Source organism: Bombina bombina, chromosome 1, assembly GCF_027579735.1.
Source record: "Bombina bombina isolate aBomBom1 chromosome 1, aBomBom1.pri, whole genome shotgun sequence".
Taxonomy (NCBI): domain Eukaryota; kingdom Metazoa; phylum Chordata; class Amphibia; order Anura; family Bombinatoridae; genus Bombina; species Bombina bombina.
The window spans coordinates 1211712183-1211733330 of NC_069499.1; the positions used below are offsets into that span (position 1 = coordinate 1211712183).

Consider the following 21148-nt stretch of genomic DNA (forward strand, 5'->3'; position numbering starts at 1 on the left):
GTTTTATGCCCAGCAGTGAAGGGGTTAATTAGGGAGCATGTAGGGAGCTTGTATGGTTAATTTTAGCTTTAGTGTAGTGTAGTAGACAACCCCAAGTATTGATCTAGGCCCATTTTGGTATATTTCATGCCACCATTTCACCACCATATGCGATCAAATTTAAAAAAACGTTAAATTTTTCACAATTTTAGGTTTCTCACTGAAATTATTTACAAACAGCTTGTGCAATTATGGCACAAATGGTTGTAAATGCTTCTCTGGTATCCCCGTTGTTCAGAAATAGCAGACATATATGACTTCGGCGTTGCTTTTTGGTAATTAGAAGGCCGCTAAATGCTGCTGCGCATCACACGTATATTATGGCTAGCAGTGAAGGGGTTAATTAGGTAGTTTGTAGGGAGCTTGCAGGGTTAATTTTAGCTTTAGTGTAGAGATCAGCCTCCCACCTGACACATCCCACCCCCTGATCCCTCCCAAACAGCTCCCTTCCCTCCCCCACCCCACAATTGTCCCCACCATCTTAAGTACTGGCAGAAAGTCTGCCAGTATTAAAATAAAAGTTTTTTTTAATTTGTTCTTTTTTTTTTTTAGCATATTTACATATGCTGCTTTGTAGAATACCCCCTTAGCCCCCAACCTCCCTGATCCACCCCCAAAACAGCTCTCTTACCCTCCCCCTCTGCATTATTGGGGGCCATCTTGGGTACTGGCAGCTGTCTGGCAGTACCCAGTTAAAAGAAAAAAACCGTTTTTTTTAAAAAAAAAAAAATAGAAATTCTGTAGTGTAGCTCTCCCCCCCCCCACAGACAAACCCCAACACCTTAACTGATTTATAAAAAAAACTTTTATTCCCTTTTTTTGTATTTTTTTGTTTAACTTTTTTCTGTAGTGTAGCGGTTCCCACCCGCTCCCTCCCCGTGCACGCGCCCGCCCCCGCCCTTCCGTGCACGCGCGCGCGTCAGTGCGCGCCCCCGATCATCCACGCCAACGATCCCGCCCCCCCTGCACGTCACCAAGGCCATCGATGGCCACCACCCGCCTCCCACCAGCCTCCCACCCACCAACGCGGTAAGTCAACAATCTCCGGTGCACAGAGGGCCACAGAGTGGCTCTCTCTGCACCGGATGGCTTAAAAAGGTTATTGCAGGATGCCTCGATATCGAGGCATCACTGCAATAACCGGAAAGCAGCTGGAAGCGAGCAGGATCGCTTCCAGCTGCTTTCCAGACCGAGGACGTGCAGGGTACGTCCTTGGTCGTTAAGGGTATTTTTTTAGAGGACGTACCCTGCACGTCCTCGGTCGTTAAGGGGTTAAACAATTACAAGGCTTATCATAAGAAACTTTAGGATCTTTAACTAGGACTTCTTTTAAAAGAGAACGAATATGTTCAACTTTAAACAAAAAAACATAATTTATGCTTACCTGATAAATTCCTTTCTTCTGTAGTGTGATCAGTCCACGGGTCATCATTACTTCTGGGATATTACTCCTCCCCAACAGGAAGTGCAAGAGGATTCACCCAGCAGAGCTGCATATAGCTCCTCCCCTCTACGTCACTCCCAGTCATTCGACCAAGGACCAACGAGAAAGGAAAAGCCAAGGGTGAAGTGGTGACTGGAGTATAAATTAAAAAATATTTACCTGCCTTAAAAACAGGGCGGGCCGTGGACTGATCACACTACAGAAGAAAGGAATTTATCAGGAAAGCATAAATTATGTTTTCTTCTGTTAAGTGTGATCAGTCCACGGGTCATCATTACTTCTGGGATACCAATACCAAAGCAAAAGTACACGGATGACGGGAGGGATAGGCAGGCTCTTTATACAGAAGGAACCACTGCCTGAAGAACCTTTCTCCCAAAAATAGCCTCCGATGAAGCAAAAGTGTCAAATTTGTAAAATTTGGAAAAAGTATGAAGCGAAGACCAAGTTGCAGCCTTGCAAATCTGTTCAACAGAGGCCTCATTCTTGAAGGCCCAAGTGGAAGCCACAGCTCTAGTAGAATGAGCTGTAATTCTTTCAGGAGGCTGCTGTCCAGAAGTCTCATAAGCTAAACGAATTATGCTACGAAACCAAAAAGAAAGAGAGGTAGCGGAAGCTTTTTGACCTCTCCTCTGCCCAGAGTAAATGACAAACAGAGAAGACGTTTGTCGAAATTCCTTAGTTGCCTGTAAGTAAAATTTTAGAGCACGGACTACATCCAGGTTGTGCAGTAGACGTTCCTTCTTTGAAGAAGGATTAGGGCATAAAGAAGGAACAACAATCTCTTGATTGATATTCCTGTTAGTAACTACCTTAGGTAAGAACCCAGGTTTAGTACGCAGGACTACCTTATCCGAATGAAAAATCAAATAAGGAGAATCACAATGTAAGGCTGATAATTCAGAGACTCTTCGAGCCGAGGAAATAGCCATTAAAAATAGAACTTTCCAAGATAACAACTTTATATCAATGGAATGAAGGGGTTCAAACGGAACGCCCTGTAAAACATTAAGAACAAGGTTTAAACTCCATGGTGGAGCAACAGTTTTAAACACAGGCTTAATTCTGGCCAAAGCCTGACAAAAAGCCTGGACGTCAGGAACTTCTGACAGACGTTTGTGTAACAGAATGGACAGAGCTGAGATCTGTCCCTTTAATGAACTAGCAGATAAACCCTTTTCTAAACCTTCTTGTAGAAAAGACAATATCCTAGGAATCCTAACCTTACTCCAAGAGTAACCTTTGGATTCACACCAATATAGGTATTTACGCCATATCTTATGGTAAATCTTTCTGGTAACAGGTTTCCTAGCCTGTATTAAGGTATCAATAACTGACTCAGAAAATCCACGTCTTGATAAAATCAAGCGTTCAATTTCCAAGCAGTCAGCTTCAGAGAAGTTAGATTTTGATGTTTGAAGGGACCCTGTATCAGAAGGTCCTGTTTCAGAGGTAGAGACCAAGGTGGACAGGATGACATGTCCACCAGGTCTGCATACCAAGTCCTGCGTGGCCACGCAGGTGCTATTAGAATCACTGATGCTCTCTCTTGTTTGATTCTGGCAATCAATCGAGGAAGCAACGGGAAGGGTGGAAACACGTAAGCCATCCTGAAGTCCCAAGGTGCTGTCAGAGCATCTATCAGGACAGCTCCTGGATACCTGGATCTGGACCCGTAACGAGGAAGCTTGGCGTTCTGTCTATCTCTGGTTTGCCCCAACGTCGAAGTATTTGGGCAAAGACCTCCGGATGAAGTTCCCACTCCCCCGGATGAAAAGTCTGACAACTTAAGAAATCCGCCTCCCAGTTCTCCACTCCCGGGATGTGGATTGCTGACAGGTGGCAAGAGTGAGACTCTGCCCAGCAAATTATCTTTGATACTTCCATCATAGCTAGGGAGCTTCTTGTCCCTCCCTGATGGTTGATGTAAGCTACAGTCGTGATGTTGTCCGACTGAAACCTGATGAACCCCCGAGTTGTCAACTGGGGCCAAGCCAGGAGGGCATTGAGAACTGCTCTCAATTCCAGAATGTTTATTGGCAGGAGACTCTCCTCCTGACTCCATTGTCCCTGAGCCTTCAGAGAATTCCAGACGGCACCCCAACCTAGAAGGCTGGCGTCTGTTGTTACAATTGTCCAGTCTGGTCTGCTGAATGGCATCCCCCTGGACAGATGTGGCCGAGAAAGCCACCATAGAAGAGAATTTCTGGTCTCTTGATCCAGATTCAGAGAAGGGGATAAGTCTGAGTAATCCCCATTCCACTGACTTAGCATGCACAGTTGCAGTGGTCTGAGGTGTAAGCGTGCAAAGGGTACTATGTCCATTGCCGCTACCATTAAGCCGATTACCTCCATGCATTGAGCCACTGACGGGTGTTGAATGGAATGAAGGGTGCGGCAAGCACTTTGAAGTCTTGTTAGCCTGTCCTCTGTCAGGTAAATCTTCATTTCTACAGAATCTATAAGAGTCCCCAGGAAGGGAACTCTTGTGAGTGGAACGAGTGAACTTTTCTTTTCGTTCACCTTCCATCCATGTGACCTTAGAAATGCCAGCACTAACTCTGTATGAGACTTGGCAGTTTGAAAGCTTGAAGCTTGTATCAGAATGTCGTCTAGGTATGGAGCTACCGAGATTCCCCGCGGTCTTAGTACCGCCAGAAGAGCACCCAGAACCTTTGTGAAGATTCTTGGAGCTGTAGCCAATCCGAATGGAAGAGCCACAAACTGGTAATGCCTGTCTAGGAAGGCAAACCTTAGGTACCGATAATGATCTTTGTGAATCGGTATGTGAAGGTAAGCATCTTTTAAATCTACAGTGGTCATGTATTGACCCTCTTGGATCATAGGTAAAATTGTCCGAATAGTCTCCATCTTGAACGATGGAACTCTTAGGAATTTGTTTAGGATCTTTAAGTCCAGGATTGGTCTGAAAGTTCCCTCTTTTTTGGGAACCACAAACAGATTTGAGTAAAATCCCTGTCCCTGTTCCGATCGTGGAACTGGATGGATTACTCCCATTAACAAGAGCTCTTGTACGCAGCGTAGAAACGCCTCTTTCTTTGTCTGGATTGTTGACAATCTTGACAGATGAAATCTCTCTCTTGGAGGAGAGTATTTGAAGTCCAGAAGGTATCCCTGAGATATTATCTCTAGCGCCCAGGGATCCTGAACATCTCTTGCCCAAGCCTGGGCGAAGAGAGAAAGTCTGCCCCCCACTAGATCCGATCCCGGATCGGGGGCCCTCAATTCATGCTGTTTTAGGGGCAGCAGCAGGTTTCCTAGTCTGCTTGCCCTTGTTCCAGGACTGGTTAGGTTTCCAGCCTTGTCTGTAGCGAGCAACAGCTCCTTCCTGTTTTGGTGCAGAGGAAGTTGATGCTGCTCCTGCTTTGAAATTACGAAAGGAACGAAAATTAGACTGTCTAGTCTTGGCTTTGGCTTTGTCCTGAGGCAGGGCATGGCCTTTACCTCCTGTAATGTCAGCGATAATCTCTTTCAACCCGGGCCCGAATAAGGTCTGCCCTTTGAAAGGTATATTAAGCAATTTAGACTTAGAAGTAACATCAGCTGACCAGGATTTTAGCCACAGCGCCCTGCGTGCCTGAATGGCGAATCCTGAATTCTTCGCCGTAAGTTTAGTAAGATGTAGTACGGCCTCCGAAATGAATGAATTAGCTAGTTTAAGGACTCTAAGCCTGTCCGTAATGTCGTCCAGAGTAGCTGAACCAATGTTCTCTTCCAGAGACTCAATCCAGAATGCCGCTGCAGCCGTGATCGGCGCAATGCATGCAAGGGGTTGCAATATAAAACCTTGTTGAACAAACATTTTCTTAAGGTAACCCTCTAACTTTTTATCCATTGGATCTGAAAAAGCACAGCTATCCTCCACCGGGATAGTGGTACGCTTAACTAAGGTAGAAACTGCTCCCTCCACCTTAGGGACCGTTTGCCATAAGTCCCTTGTGGTGGCGTCTATTGGAAACATTTTTCTAAATATCGGAGGGGGTGAGAACGGCACACCGGGTCTATCCCACTCCTTAGTAACAATTTCAGTAAGTCTCTTAGGTATAGGAAAAACCTCAGTACTCGTCGGTACCGCAAAATATTTATCCAACCTACACATTTTCTCTGGTATTGCAACTGTGTTACAATCATTCAGAGCCGCTAACACCTCCCCTAGTAATACACGGAGGTTTTCCAGTTTAAATTTAAAATTTGAAATATCTGAATCCAGTCTGTTTGGATCAGAACCGTCACCCACAGAATGAAGTTCTCCGTCCTCATGTTCTGCCACCTGTGACGCAGTGTCTGACATGGCCCTAATATTATCAGCGCACTCTGTTCTCACCCCAGAGTGATCACGCTTACCTCTTAGTTCTGGTAATTTAGCCAAAACCTCAGTCATAACAGTAGCCATATCCTGTAATGTGATTTGTAATGGCCGCCCAGATGTACTCGGCGCTACAATATCACGCACCTCCTTCTGAGCGGGAGATGTAGGTACTGACACGTGAGGCGAGTTAGTCGGCATAACTCTCCCCTCGTTGTTTGGTGAAATTTGTTCAATTTGTACAGATTGACTTTTATTTAAAGTAGCATCAATACAGTTAGTACATAAATTTCTATTGGGCTCCACTTTGGCATTGCAACAAATGACACAGGTATCATCCTCTGAATCAGACATGTTTAACACACTAGCAAATAAACTTGCAACTTGGAAATACAATTCAATTAGAATAATATTAAAACGTACTGTGCCTTTAAGAAGCACAGAAGATCTATGACAGTTGAAAATTAATAAATTGAAACAGTTATAGCCTCAATCCTTGTAAACAACACAACTTTAGCAAAGGTTTAATCCCATTAGCAAGGATAACAAATTCTGAAGCAGGAAACAAATTACAGAATAAACGTTTTTTATCTCAGTCAAACTATAATTCTCACAGCTCTGCTGAGAGAAATTACCTCCCTCAAAATAAGTTTTGAAGACCCCTGAGCTCTGTAGAGATGAACCGGATCATGCAGGGAATACAATGAGTTGCTGACTGAAATATTTGATGCATAGTAAAAGCGCCAAAAAACGGCCCCTCCCCCTCACACACAGCAGTGAGGGAGAACAGAAACTGTCAGAAAAACAGATTAAGCAACTGCCAAGTGGAAAAATAGTGCCCAAACATTTATTCACACAGTACCTCAGCAAATGAAAACGATTTTACATTCCAGCAAAAACGTTAAACATAATCTCTAGTTATTAAACAGCTTTATGTATTTCTTACAGTGTAATTCTAGTGAAGTACCATTCCCCAGAATACTGAAGTGTAAAGTATACATACATGACATTATATCGGTATGGCAGGATTTTCTCATCAATTCCATTGTCAGAAAATAAAAACTGCTACATACCTCTATGCAGATTCATCTGCCCGCTGTCCCCTGATCTGAAGTTTACCTCACTCCTCAGATGGCCGAGAACAGCAATATGATCTTAACTACTCCGGCTAAAATCATAGCAAAACTCTGGTAGATTCTTCTTCAAACTCTGCCAGAGAGGTAATAACACACTCCGGTGCTATTTTAAAATAACAAACTTTTGATTGAAGATATAAAACTAAGTATAATCACCATAGTCCTCTCACACATCCTATCTAGTCGTTGGGTGCAAGAGAATGACTGGGAGTGACGTAGAGGGGAGGAGCTATATGCAGCTCTGCTGGGTGAATCCTCTTGCACTTCCTGTTGGGGAGGAGTAATATCCCAGAAGTAATGATGACCCGTGGACTGATCACACTTAACAGAAGAAAGAGGAATTATCAGGTTCAACTTTAGATGAGGAATCCTCATCCCCACAGTAAACTTCACTGTCTGAAGAAAAAAACATTATCCCTGGTCTCAGGGCATATAGCACTTGTAGAACAGTGAACAGACCTTTTACACATGTTTGAAGGCGGGAGAGCAGCCAACGCTTTAGAGACTGCAGCCTTGATAAAAAAAAAATTCCATGGCATGAGGCACTACCTCAGCATTATCCTGTAATGAACAAAGAGTAGATGCATTAGTACCCAGAGAAACAGCATTAGATTGGTCTGATTGCATTAACAAATCTAAACATGAGCCACCTAAATGAGCTGGAGAAGGCACTTCAGTTTTCTTACAATAAGCACACATAATAATGGTAGAAAGGGGTTAAAGGGATACTAAACCAAAATGTTTTCTTTTGTGATTCAGATAGAGCATACCATTTTAAGCAACATTCTAATTTACTACTATTATCAATCTTTCTTTGTTCTCTTGTTATCTTTATTTGAAAAACCAGGAATCTAAGCTAAGGAGCTGGCCCATTTATGGTTCAGAACCCTGGGTAGTGCTTGCTGATTCGTGGCTAAATGTACCCACCAATCAGCAAGCGCTATCCAGAGTGCTGAACCACAAATGGGCCAGCTCCTTAGCTTAGATTCCTGCTTTTTCAAATAAAGTTACCAAGAGAATGAAGAAAAATTGATAATAGGAGTAAATTATGAAAGAAAACATTTGGGTTTAGTATCCCTTTAAGGAGACTCAGTTTCTTGGGTAAATTTAGGGACAGAATCCTGCTGGCTCCATTATAAGATATGGCAAAGCAATGCAATAAACACTATTAAACCCCCTAAACAGCTCTTGAGGAATAGAAACCTTTTATCCCATCCTAAGCAGCTTTAACAGTAACAATGCACACTAACCCAAGATGAAAAACAAAACAGGAGAATGAACGTTACATCCGAGTGCGTGCCAAACAACTGACAACTAAGGAGATTATGCACGGCAAAAACCAGACGTGTGCAAACGTGCGGTAACCCGACCTGTGTAAACCAACGCGTGGGAAAACTATAGGTGTACTAAAGGAATGTGCGCTATCCCGACAGGCAAAAACGTGACACACGGAAAAAATATAGAAGACTTAAAGGGACATGCCCTAGCCCTACGCATAAACCTGAAGTGTGCAATCCCGACGCACAAAAAACTTAGCGCCAGAAAAACATAAAAGCAAGGTAATAGTGAAAAGGATCTGTCCCAAGGCGAAATATATAACAACATATATAGATAAACTTTTTCCTTTAAAAAAAGTGCCCTTAAAATAGCTATATGCGTGTCTAAATGTTAACTAAAAATATACTTACCAATAGACACTCTTCCACAGCCAAACCATTACTGAAACATATATGGAATAGGAGCATATTGTAGATCCATAAAGGGAGGCAAAAGACAAGAATCATAAACCATACCCAAAATACATCCCTCTGACAAGCACTGTACTCTGAGGGGTAACCGGACCTCAATATAGACTGAAAACCCCTCTCTCTGAAGAATCACATGCACCTCTACATTCTTCAACCACCTCCAGCAGAGACAAAGAAAAGACTGAAGTATATGGGAGGGGTTTTATAGAGTTTTTGGGGTTTGGGAATCTTTGACTCCTCCTAGTGGTAGAGAAGAGTAATTCCCAAGAGTAAAGATTGTGGACTTTTACCACATGTATGAAAGTAATACTATTAATTAAAAAAACCTTTATATACTATTTTATATAAAAAAATATAAAATGAGCAATATAAATAAAATTTTCTAATTTTGTGCCACCCACTTCAGTATGTTACCTTTATAGCTTGAAAATAAATCTTTTTCTAATAAGATCATAGCACTGAAAAATTATTCCATGGGTCAGATACTGCAGTATAGAATTGGGTTAGTTACAATGCTTTGGCCTCACGGTGTCCTGTCCAGAGCCTTAGGTTGGACAGACCTGATATAGCACAACCTAAAACACAATGAATGCTGTATACCTATTTACACCTACATTACGTAGCTGTTTTATTTGTTCTCTCTCTTCTCGTAAATGCTCCATTTTCCTTCTCATTGTAAATCCTGGATCCGCCACTCCATAATCTTGCCGAGATGAGCGACTGAAAGCTGCAAAACAAATAATACTATAACTATACTAATATAATATAAAAATATAATTTAACTTTTCAATAAGATGAAGAATTTAAGTAGCTTTTCTTTTTACCTGACTGGAAAATCTAGAAATGGAGCTAGCGCAATTAGCAGTTATAGTTGGGCAGCATATCTTAAAGGGACAGAAAGATGAATAATTCTAATATGTTAGAGCAATTTCTCATTGCATTATTGTTTGCAAAGGGGGTTATGTTAAACTAGGGATTAAAACCCTTTAAAGAAGTTAAGCACATAGGGCTATATTACAAGTGGCACGCTCATTAAATTTGTTGCTCGTTTTACAAGTTGAAAGAAAAAAGTTAGCACAAGCGAGTTCGATCTACGCTAACTTCAGAACTTTGGATAACGTGACCGTGCTATCTTCTTCTCCCCATAGACTTTAACTTTTAACGCTTATCGCCTGCGCATGTTCAAATGTTCTTGACATAGAAAAAAATTGTCTTTTTATTTTAAAATGGATATATATTATATTTTTATATTTATATAAAAAAACACTACAACAACAACATATCTATCCCTTTATATCTTTTTGACTATTTACATGATGACTACAAATATTACCTGTTTGAGAGGCATATGTATATTATATATAGTGAGAGAGAGTTAGGCAGAGTTGTGGATGGGGTGTATTTAGGACCCAGTATTTTAAAAAAATCACTACCCTGATATGTAGGATAATACAGGCAGCCCAAGGGAAAGACTGATTAAACTAACCTGTTTTAGTTATTGTGTATTATGGGTTCCCCCGGGGTGGAGTATTCGGAAGAGACGGCTTGGCTGATTCTCCACTCCACTATCAGGGTGATTAATTGTACAGGATCCAGTCCAGATTTTACTGGATCCTTTCTCACTGTGTTAATTAATCTGATTAAGTTCACCTTGAGGCTATAAAAGGTCTTGTAAAGTGAGAAATGGGGGAATCGGTGTCATTGAGGTGAATTATTCTAGCTATATTGTGGAATTCCTTGTGATGGACTAATTCTTGAGAGGTTTACCAGCTGATGTGAGATGTTGGGTCAGTCAGAGTGATCCCCAATCTGAAAATCTGTTTATTGGTCTGGTGGGGAGATATGTTGCGGCGGAGGACAAGCAGGGGTCTGCTCGATCAGAGCGAGTGCAGAGAGTGAGAAATAAAGATACAGCAAGACCTGGTAAGACTACTCTGGGTTTGAGGGACACTGAGGAACACAGAACATACCCCCAGGGACCCTATATTTCTACCACCAGGAGTGTTAATCTTTTAAAAGGATCTAGATTATGTTATAAAAATGTTATCATTGCAATGCACTGGGTCATAAAGCAAAAGACTGTCCCTTAATAAATGATCCGATGCAATGCAACATGGGTAATACTGATGGACAAAATCCATGCATGTTAAATTACTTAGAATCTGTTATTACAAATTGTTGTCAAAATCCTCAGAAAGGTTATGTGATTGTGAATGGTAAAAAGGTAAAAGCATTATTAGATTCAGGTAGTATGGCTACACTGGTAGCAAAATTCATTGTGCCTGAATCAGGAATCGATAGATTTCCTGGCATGGCCCATAAGAGATTATTGAAGTTAGTGAGGGCTGTAAATTCAAGTTGGCCACTGATCATGCTTCCTTAACATGGATTACTCAAAATAAAGATGAGAATGCTAGGATGACCTAGTGGCTTCTTAGCTTGCTATATTTTTTCTGTTAAACATAGGGCTGGTTCTAAACATGGAAATGCTCATAGCCTGTCCCAACTTTATTAATTTATGTCCATGGTCGCTCACCCCACAAGGTCTGAGCTGGGGGGAGTATATGCGACAGACTGGTAGGCAGAGTTGTGGATGTGGTGTATTTAGGACCCAGTGTTTTAAGAAATCATTACCCTGTTATGTGGGATAATACAAGCAGCACCAGGGAAAGAATGTGATTAAACTAACCTGTTTTAGTTATTGTGTATTATGGGTTCCCTGGGGTGGAGTATTCGGAAGAGATAGATGGGCAGATTCTCGACTCCAATTTCAGGGTGATTGATTTACAGGATCCAGTCCAGATTTTACTGGATCCTTTCTCACTGTGTTAATTAATCTGATTAAGTTCACCTGGGAGGGTGTTAATGCTATAAAGGCCTTGTTAAGTGAGTAATGGGGGAAACTGCTGGAGTATATTATACTGGAATGAACCTGTGTTAGAAGACTGTTGCTACTTAGATTTTATGCTGGACTATATGCTGACAACTCACTGTTTGTTTGATTTGCTGTAATACTGCTGTGAACTACCAATAAACAGACTGCAGGCCTTTTAAACTTGACAACAGTTTGGACATGTTTTTCTTAAAGCCCTACAGGGCTATGCAGGTAAAATCCCAGGCAGGCGGACAGGCTATTACTTTATATATAGTGCTACATTTAGCCATTAATCCGCAAACGCTACCCAGGTGCTGAACCAAAAATGGGCCGGGCTTCTAAGCTTTACAGTCCAGTTTTCAAATAAAGATAGCAAGAGGACGAAGAAAAATTGATAATAGGAGTAAATTAGAAAGTTGCTTAAAATTGGGGTTTAGGATCCCTTTAGGCTGGAATTTCAATTAGTCCAACCCACTTACATTTGAATAAATCTGAAAGGTTAAATCACTTTTAGTACCCTTCTATAGCTAAAGGGGCATACAACTGCAACAATGAAATGCTCTTATAGCACTTTACTGTTGTACAAATGTGTGCTTGCTACAAGTCCTGTATGTATAATTATCAAATTAAAAACAACCAACAGTGCATATTTAAATCACATTCCTGTTTGAGCAAAGGTTGGTAAATTATGGTAACTGGGCAACTGACTTAAAAACAAAATTTAAGCTTACCAGATAAATTCCTTTATGACTTCATTAATTACTGTTACGAATATCAACACCTGGCCACCAGGAGGAGGCCAAGATACCACAGCCAAATGCTATAAATATCCCTCCCACTTCCCCCCCCCCAGTTGCTCGGCCGAGGGAACAAGGAAAAGCAAGAGAAACAGAGTATAGAGGTGCCAGAAGAAAAAATAACAGGGAAGCCGCAAACAAAATATTACAGGTGGGGTCATGGACTATCCCTGCCAGGAAAGATAGGAATTTATCTGGTAAGCATAGATTTTGTTTTCTTTCCAAAGGCAGGTAGAGTCCACGACTTCATTCATTACTGTTGGGAACCAATACCCAAGCTCCAGAGGACACTGAATGATTAAAACAGGAAAGCAAAAAGGAAAGGCGGACCCTAATCTTAGGGCACCACAGCCTGTAACACTTTTCTCCCAAAAGCTGGCTCTGCAGAAGCAAAGACATCAAATTTATAGAATTTTGAAAAGGTATGCAAGGACCACCAGGTAACCACCTTACAAACCTGATCCATAGAAGCTTCATTCTTGAAAGCCCAGGAAGAAGAAACTGCTCTAGTGGAATGAGCCGTTATCCTCTCAGGAGGCTGTTGTCCAGCCGTCTCATAAGCCAAACGGATGATACTTCTCAGCCAGAAAGATAATGAAGTCGCAGTGGTCTTCTGACCCCTGCGCTTACCAGAATAAAACACAAACAATGAAGAGAATTGCCTGAAATCCTTACTAGCCTGAAGATATAATTTTTAGGCATGTGCAACGTCCAGATTGTGGAGCAAACGTTCCTTCCAGGAAGAAGGATTAGGACAAAAGGAAGGAACAATCCTGATTGATTTTGCGATTCGAGACTACCTTAGGTATGAAACCTAACTTAGCATGTAAAACCACCTTATCAGCATGGAAAATAAGGTAAGGCGGATCACACTGTAAAGCAGAAATCTCAGAGACTCTGCGAGCTGAGGCGATAGCCAACAAAAACAATACCTTCCAGCCTAGAAGCTTAAGGATAACAGAATGCTTAGGGGCCTATCTATCAAGCTCCGAATGGAGCTTGATGCCCCGTGTTTCTGGCGAGCCTGCAGGCTCGCCAGAAACAGCAGTTATGAAGCAGCGGTCACAAAGACCGCTGCTCCATAACCTGTCCGCCTGCTCTGAGCAGGCGGACAGACATCGCCGGAAATCAACCCGATCGAGTACGGTCGGGTTGATTGACACCTCCCTGCTGGTGGCCGATTGGCCGCGAGTCTGCACAGGGCGGCGTTGCACCAGCAGCTCTTGTGAGCTGCTGGTGCAATGCTGAATATGGAGAGCTTATTGCTCTCCGTATTCAGCGAGGTCTGGTGGACCTGATCCGCACTAGCGGATCAGGTCCGCCAGACTTTGTCAAATATAGGCCATAGGCTCAAACAGAGCCTGCTGCAAAACACGAAGAACAAGGTTGAGGCTCCAAAGAGGAGCAACAGGTTAAAACACAGGCCTGATTCTAGCCAGAGCCTGAACAAAAGACTGCACGTCCAGAAGATCCGCTAATCTCTTGTGCAGTAAGACTGACAGGGCCAAGATCTGACCCTTCAGAGAACTGGCAGATAAACCCTTTTCCAAATCATCTTGGAGAATGGATAGAATTCCTTCACATTGTGCCATGGAAGACTGCGTTCCTCACACCAATGAAGGCAAGTACGCCATACCTTAAGGTAAATACAGCGAGTGACAGGCTGTATTTAAGTGTCTATCACTCTATCCGAAAAACCTCTCTTGGATAAGACTAAACATTCAATTTCCATGCAGTCAGTCTCAGAGAATCAAGATTTTTATAAAGGAAAGGAGTCAGAATGTCCGCACAACAAGGTAACCCCCACGAAGGGGAGGAGGACATTATTTTTAAGTCCACAAAACAAGTCCTTCATGGCCACAAAGGAGCTATTAGTATCACCGGAGCCTGCTCCTGCTTGATGCAAGCCACTACTCGAGGAAGAAGGGCCAATGGAGGAAAAAGATATGAGATTGAACCTCCATGGAACAGCTAATGCGTCTAGCAATTCCGCTTGAGGATCCCTCGATCTTGACCGGTATCAGGGTAGCTTGGTATTGAGAAGAGAAGCCATGAGGTCTATCTTCGAAACCCCCAATCTGAGAGCTCCCAAAACCTTTGTGAAAATTCTGGGTGCAGTAGCTAAGCCAAATGGAAAGGCTAAGAAATGGAAATGTTAGTCTAGGAATGCGAACCTCTAGCATTCAGACAGACAATTTGCATATTAGCATAACAAATAAAGGAGTTGGCTATCTTGAGAACCTTAATCCTGTCCTGTATATCCTCCATGGGGGATTCAACTTCAATTAGTTCCGACAACGAATCACACCAGTAGGTACCAGCACCTACGACTGCTGCCACAGTGGTTACTGGATGAAATAGGAGGCCCATGTGTTGAAAACATCTTTTGCAGATAGCCTTTCTACTTCCTGTCCATGGGATCTCTAAAAGAGGAGCTAGCCTCTAGAGGGATAGTAGTACTCTTGGCAAGAGTAGAAATGGCCCGTCCACCTTAAGGATAGAGTTCCATAACTCTAAATGTGATTTAGGGACCGGAAACGGGTACCGGGAAGGTTTCAAGAATATTCTCCTCATAAACCCCATCTAATTTAGGGATAATAGGTTCTTCAGGAAGCTTAGCTTCTGGAACCTCTAGGGTAGACAATACCTCCTTTAAGAGAAAGCTGAGGTATTCAACCTTAAACCTAAAATTCGGTTCCTCAGGAGAAGGAGATTTAATTTCAGATACCTCTGACTCTGAAAGCTCACCCTCAGATGCAACCGAAGTTAGATCATCCACAGAAAGTTGAAACAAACTAGCCAACTCAGACTTAAAAGAGGTGTTTGCCCCCAAGTCAGTGGAACTATGCATAAACTTTCTATTACGTTTTCCAGAGATAGGCAAAGCGTTTAATGCAGCTGATACCGCAGACTGAAGCTGTGAAGTAAAGTCTGCTGGCAAAAAATTACCTCCAGCCGGAGATAAATGTGCGCCGCGGGGCACTGCCTGTGTCATTGGGCTAAAAGGGGACTGTGACTGCAGAATAGGCATCTCATGGACAACAGAGTCCTTAGAGGTAGAAGGCTCAGAGCGCATAAAAGTACCAGGGGATAAACCAGATTTAGACCCCTTCGTGGTCTTTAACACAGAACATAAGCAGACAGAACAGAATTGCGTAGGTGGGCAAACCATAGTCTCCTCACAATATAAACATGCATTTGTCACAGTGATCGCTGAAACAGAACACTCTGAGGGGTTAATATCAGAGTCCTTCATAGCGGGTAAAAGGTCTCAATATCATAGCAACCAAAAAAATAAAAAAAGTTTTTAACACTTATCAAGGCACCTCTACCCTCAGCCTTGGTTGAGGTACTTACAACCTCCTAGCTAGACAAGCGTGACCGGAACGAAGTCAGGATCTCTCCCAATGCACTTCCGACCAGCTTCAGAGAAAAATAGAGCCCTTGTTACATGCTGCGCTTCTAGAGACCACCCCCAACTAGAAGAGAAACTGTGCAAAACTAAATATTAGCTGCGTAGCGGTAAAAAAGGTCCCATTGGGTAAATTTCCCAAAGTGTCCTGCATCGTCTGTCAATGTTCTTAATGAGCCCAAATAAAAACTTACACACAATCTCTGGTTGGCAGGGAGCTAACCAGCACAAATAGATTGGCCCCCTGCTCAGTAAATAACCTCCATATTATAAAATGTATAAAATGTCACCATATCCAGAAGAGAATAAAGTATCACATTGTGAACTGTTTAGTTCAATAACCTCAGCGAATTTGCAGCCCTACTAGGCATAATTCCTCAAAGAAATATAAAGGACTTGCCCTCCAGGATCAAAGCTGTGGAGCAGGCACAGCACCTCAAGGTCTGACAGTCTCACCAAAGCATCTGACCGGGACCTGAAGATAATGAGAAAAACAGTGTAAATTGTTAACATTGATTTCTAAGGAGGTGATAGCTTTAAGTCTAGATAGTGGTCAGAGATCGTTCCCTGCTACATCTAGATCCAGCGTTCACCACAACTCTCATTGAGAGGATTGCATGGTTACTCAAACACCCCAGTCCATACTTGAAGCGAACATACCCATTAACGGATTACAAATTTCTTCTAACACTTCTCTGTCATCCTCCTATAGTGACGAAAGGCAAAGAATGACTGGGGGGATAGGGGAAGTGGGAGGGATATATATAGCCTTTGGCTGGGGTGTATTTGTCTCCTCCTGGTGGCCAGCTGTTGATATTCCCAACAGTAATGAATGAAGTTGTGGACTCGTCCTGTCTTTGTAAAGAAATAGCCATTTGTCCCAAAAAAGATTCTAGTTCAGTACTAATGGAGAATCATTGGTCTAAGTGGCAAAATAATGAGCTACTAGGATCATAAGGAACATATGTATTTGTACAAAAGGAATCAGCACAAGCACAAGGAAAATAATACAAAAACGCTTGCGACAAGTGTCCGGTGCAACACCTTAGAGACCACCCTCACTGAGTCTCAGAGTGTAGCATACAAAAAGAACCAAAGGTGGCATACAGTAAAGGAACTATACCTATATTAGGACGAGCAAGCTTGAGAAAGCTTGAGAAAGGGGCAGGTGCCTCGAAACGTTGCTCGTCCTAATAAAGGTATAGTTCCTTTACTGTGTGCCACCTTTGGTTCTTTTTGTATCATAAGGAACATATGTACAGCTGAGATTTAATGATTATAGGTAGAAAGGAAATAATTGCAAATAAGCAGATAAGTCAGCACAGTTCTGAAATAAAAAAATGCAAAAATAACGTATAAAGCATGTTATTCTATGTTAAAGAGGAATGCATACCTGACCTAGGCTTCAATCCAAAGGGAGTGGGAGAATTGCTGTGTGATCTTTCACAGTCCTAATTTAAAAAATAAATAAGAAAGCGCATACAATTACTAGGTACAGTATAAGCACATACAAGGTGATTGGACTTAAAGCTATTCCTTCCTAAAACAGCGCAAATATTTAGGGTTAGATTACAAGTGGGGCACACTCGATAGCACATGGTGGGTCATCCTGCACTCCATCTTTTACAAAGAATAAAGAACAATCTAGTATTAAAAGCGGATCATTAAAATTTCTAACCCCCAAAACCTTTTTTTAGCGAACTATACATTTAATAGATGGTGCAGAGAGTACTTTTAATTTTGTGAGTTTTGAGGACTGAGTAAAGTTAAAGATTATCACTTACCAGTATGCATAAGAAAACATAAATAATTTAATTTATATTTCCATTTCATACTTATTAAATAAATGTTTATTAATAATAAAAATAAAAGGCTGTGTGGCAGAATTAAAGGGATATGTATGACAAAGGGCGGGACTGAGGAGGTGTAAAAGGGATACGTGTATGTAAAATGTGTGTCTGTGTGTATGATGTGTTTTATCCTTAAAGTGATACGAAAACCATTTTTTCAGATAGAACATACAATTTTAAATAACTTTCCTTTCTTTTATCTAAGTGGCATCTTTTGTTTAAGGAGAAGCAATGCACTACTGGGAGTTAGCTGAACTCCTCAAGTGAGCCTATGAGAAGAGGCATATATGTACAGCCACCAATCAGCAGCTAGCTCCTAGTAGTGCATTGCTGCTCCTGAGCCTACCTGATTATGCTTTTCAACAAAGGATACCAGAAAAACAAAGCTAATTAGATAATAGAAGTAAATTGAAAATTCATTAAAAATGTTGTGCTCTGAATTCTGAAAGAAAATGTTTGGGTTTCATGTCCCTTTACGTTTTATTAAAATAGTATAGCACAGAACTAAATGAAGAACTCCACTGGCTTTGCACTGGAGCACTATCTGACATACATTTTACTGCTCATCCTCCGATGTTCATTATGTAAGGAATTTAAAGCATCCAAGCTATCCGTCATGCAGATGTTAGTGCGCAATATACTGTCGGTTGAGTGCTAAAAAAATAACTTTACACTTGTAATATTAGTACAAAAATGGAAGCAGTTTTGATTGTCCTCAAACGATTTCAACGCACAGTGGCACGAACATTTTTACAGACCACTTGTAATCTAGGCCTAAATATTTAAACCATAAAGATGTAGGTCTTTCAATTTTGTATGTGGATCTATGAGCATTTCCTAAATCACAAACATGAAATAAAAGTCAAACGTTTAATGTAATTTCATTTAAATTACATTTATACTTACAATACATCAATTTCTCTCTCACAGTATTTAGGTACTATTGCATTTCTTAGGGTAGACAGATACTTGTAACAAATCTGCTCCTCCATTTGTATTTTCTCCATTGTAAACTATCAGTTTCAGAAAGTTAGAGGGGCAGGGCTGTCCCCTGGACTGAACAGGGGAGTCTCCAGGGTATATCTTAAGCTCTCTTGCAAGTCTTGCGAAATTATATAAGCATTTTAAACAAGCTGATCTTACTGATTTTTCTCGCCGCAGTATGCTGGTGAAGTTTGCTCAAAATTCTCAATATTCTTATTTGAACTAACAGAAAAGTAATATATACTAAAATATAGTCAAAAGCAAGTTAAATTGTAGTAAAAACATTTCAGTTTAATTTGTAACTGCTGCAAACAGAGCCTGTATATCAGCCCCAGGTGTTCTACAATTACCTTCTCTCTCCCATTTGAAATTTTGTATCCCAAAGAGCTTCATTACTTTCTATAGACTGCATCTCTCATCTCTCTGGAATTTCCAGGTTCCTCCCCATTTCTTTAAAAATTCAGTGAATTCTGCCCTTGTGAAGTCAGCACTATAATCTCTCTCCAAAAAAGAAAATGTTTGATTATCTGGCCCATAGTAAGTAATGACGCTCTCTGGGAAACTGAAGCGGATAGTTTTTCTTTTTTAATTTAAATAAGAGACATGTAAGGTGCAATCTAATTTGTAAAAGATACACATAAATATACAAAAGTATGAGCCTAATTTGTTAAAGTTGCTCAGAAACTGTAAAGGCGTAATCAGAATTTGTAAAATTACAATCCTAAATACACTGCAGTATACAAAATAAAATACAAAATAGAAAGTGCAAAGTTTAAATGTACTAAAATGTAATCAGAAGTGTAAAGTGATATAATGTAGAAAGCACAAAGTGTAAATGCAGCAGACTCTCATGTCATGCAGTACTATATTGGACTGGGCTTGTCTCTCCTTCACATACAGAAATACAGGGAATGCCCCTTGGAAAAATAAAGCAAAATCGGCCGTTTGAAAATGTCACTAGGGAACTCGCAGTGCTGGAGGATCATTTTAGAATATCTCACCTGAGCAGAGAGGTTTTGAATACCATGGCCTAACCAAATGAAAATTAGAAGTGTTCTTTTATAAATGACTTTACTGGATGGTGTTGCTCTTTTCAAGCTTGGTTAGGTGAAGTAATCAGTGCAGGTTTAGGCTCCTTTCACATTTCCAATATGATGTCAGTTAAATTATTTGTTATTATTATTAATAATGATTATGAGTGTATTTTATTGCACAAGACACTGATCAGATTAATTTGTCAGGACAATTATATAATATCATACTACATATTGTATTATTTCATCTGGCCGAAACAACAGAAGATATAGGAAACATGTAGGAGGGAGAAGCACACTGAAGACATTTCTACTTATTATAAGAAACACAAGGCAATATTCTCAACTAGTACCTGAATACTATGTTAATAGCGTGAGAAAAAAAAGGTTAAAGGGCCACTGAACCCAATTTTTTTCTTTCGTGATTCAGATAGAGCATGACATTTTAAGCAACTTTCTAATTTACTATTATCAATTTTTTTTCATTCTCTTGGTATCTTTATTTAAAATGCAAGAATGTAAGTTTAGATGCCGGCCCATTTTCGGTGAACAATCTGGGTTGTTCTTGCTGATTGGTGGATAAATTCATCCACCAATAAAAAAGTGCTGTCCATAGTCTGAACCAAAAAAAACAACTTAGATGCCTTCTTTTTCAAACAAAGATAGCAAGAGAAGGAAGAAAAATTGATAATAGGAGTAAATTAGAAAGTTGCTTAAAATTGCATGCTCTATCTGAATCACGAAAGAAAAAAATTTGGGTTCAGAATCCCTTTAAGGTTAGGGAATAAAAAACCTCCAAAATAAATATAGCAAATAAAAAATGAGATCTGAAACAAAAGTAAATAAATGAGAGTAAATCAAGACAGACATAAGTTGATGAATTTCATCCAATCACAAAGATTGGATTGACTGATTGTGGATTGAATTAATGGCAAAACAGTGAAAAATCAGTTTACCATTCCCAATAGTTTAAGTTTTTGCATAGATGTACATGAAAAAACAAAACAAAAATAATGTACCTCAGATGACACAGGAGATGACGGTGACACATTTGCACTATCACTGTTGTGCTATGAAAAAGATAACAAAAATAAGTTAAAAGATGGCATTTTTTAAAATGGAGCATCTAATCAGCTTAACTAAAAGTAGACAAATAAAAACATAAAACATATATTTACATAGGTTAAAGGGACAGTAAAGTCAAAATTAAACTTTAATGGCTTAGATAGAACATTCATTTTTAAACAACTTTCCAATTTATCTCTATATTTATATTTGATTTGCTCTTTTGGTATCCTTGGTAAAACCTAAGAAGGCTGATAGGAGCTCAAGAGTGTGCACTTCTTCTATGGCAGCAGAGTTTGCCAGAATGCACTGCTACATAGAATGCTAAAGACACATGCATGGTCCTGAGTCTACCTAAGCTAACTATTCAACAAAGGATGCCAACAGAACAAAGCAATAAGTAAATCAGAGAGTTGTTTTAAATTGTATGCTCTAAG

The 21148-nt window shown here is 40.6% G+C and overlaps 1 protein-coding gene across 1 annotated transcript in view; it reads right to left on the reverse strand.

The window, feature by feature from the left end:
• The window catches only part of LRCH2 (leucine rich repeats and calponin homology domain containing 2), a 600694-nt gene that overhangs the window by 76389 nt on the left and 503157 nt on the right, over positions 1-21148 (reverse strand). Inside the window, exons 16-18 of the mRNA XM_053700216.1 lie at positions 20666-20716; positions 17172-17229; positions 9309-9421 (exon numbers count right to left, since the gene is read on the reverse strand). Of these exons, the coding sequence (XP_053556191.1) occupies positions 9309-9421; positions 17172-17229; positions 20666-20716 (222 nt within the window). The remainder of the gene's footprint in view (positions 1-9308; positions 9422-17171; positions 17230-20665; positions 20717-21148) is intronic.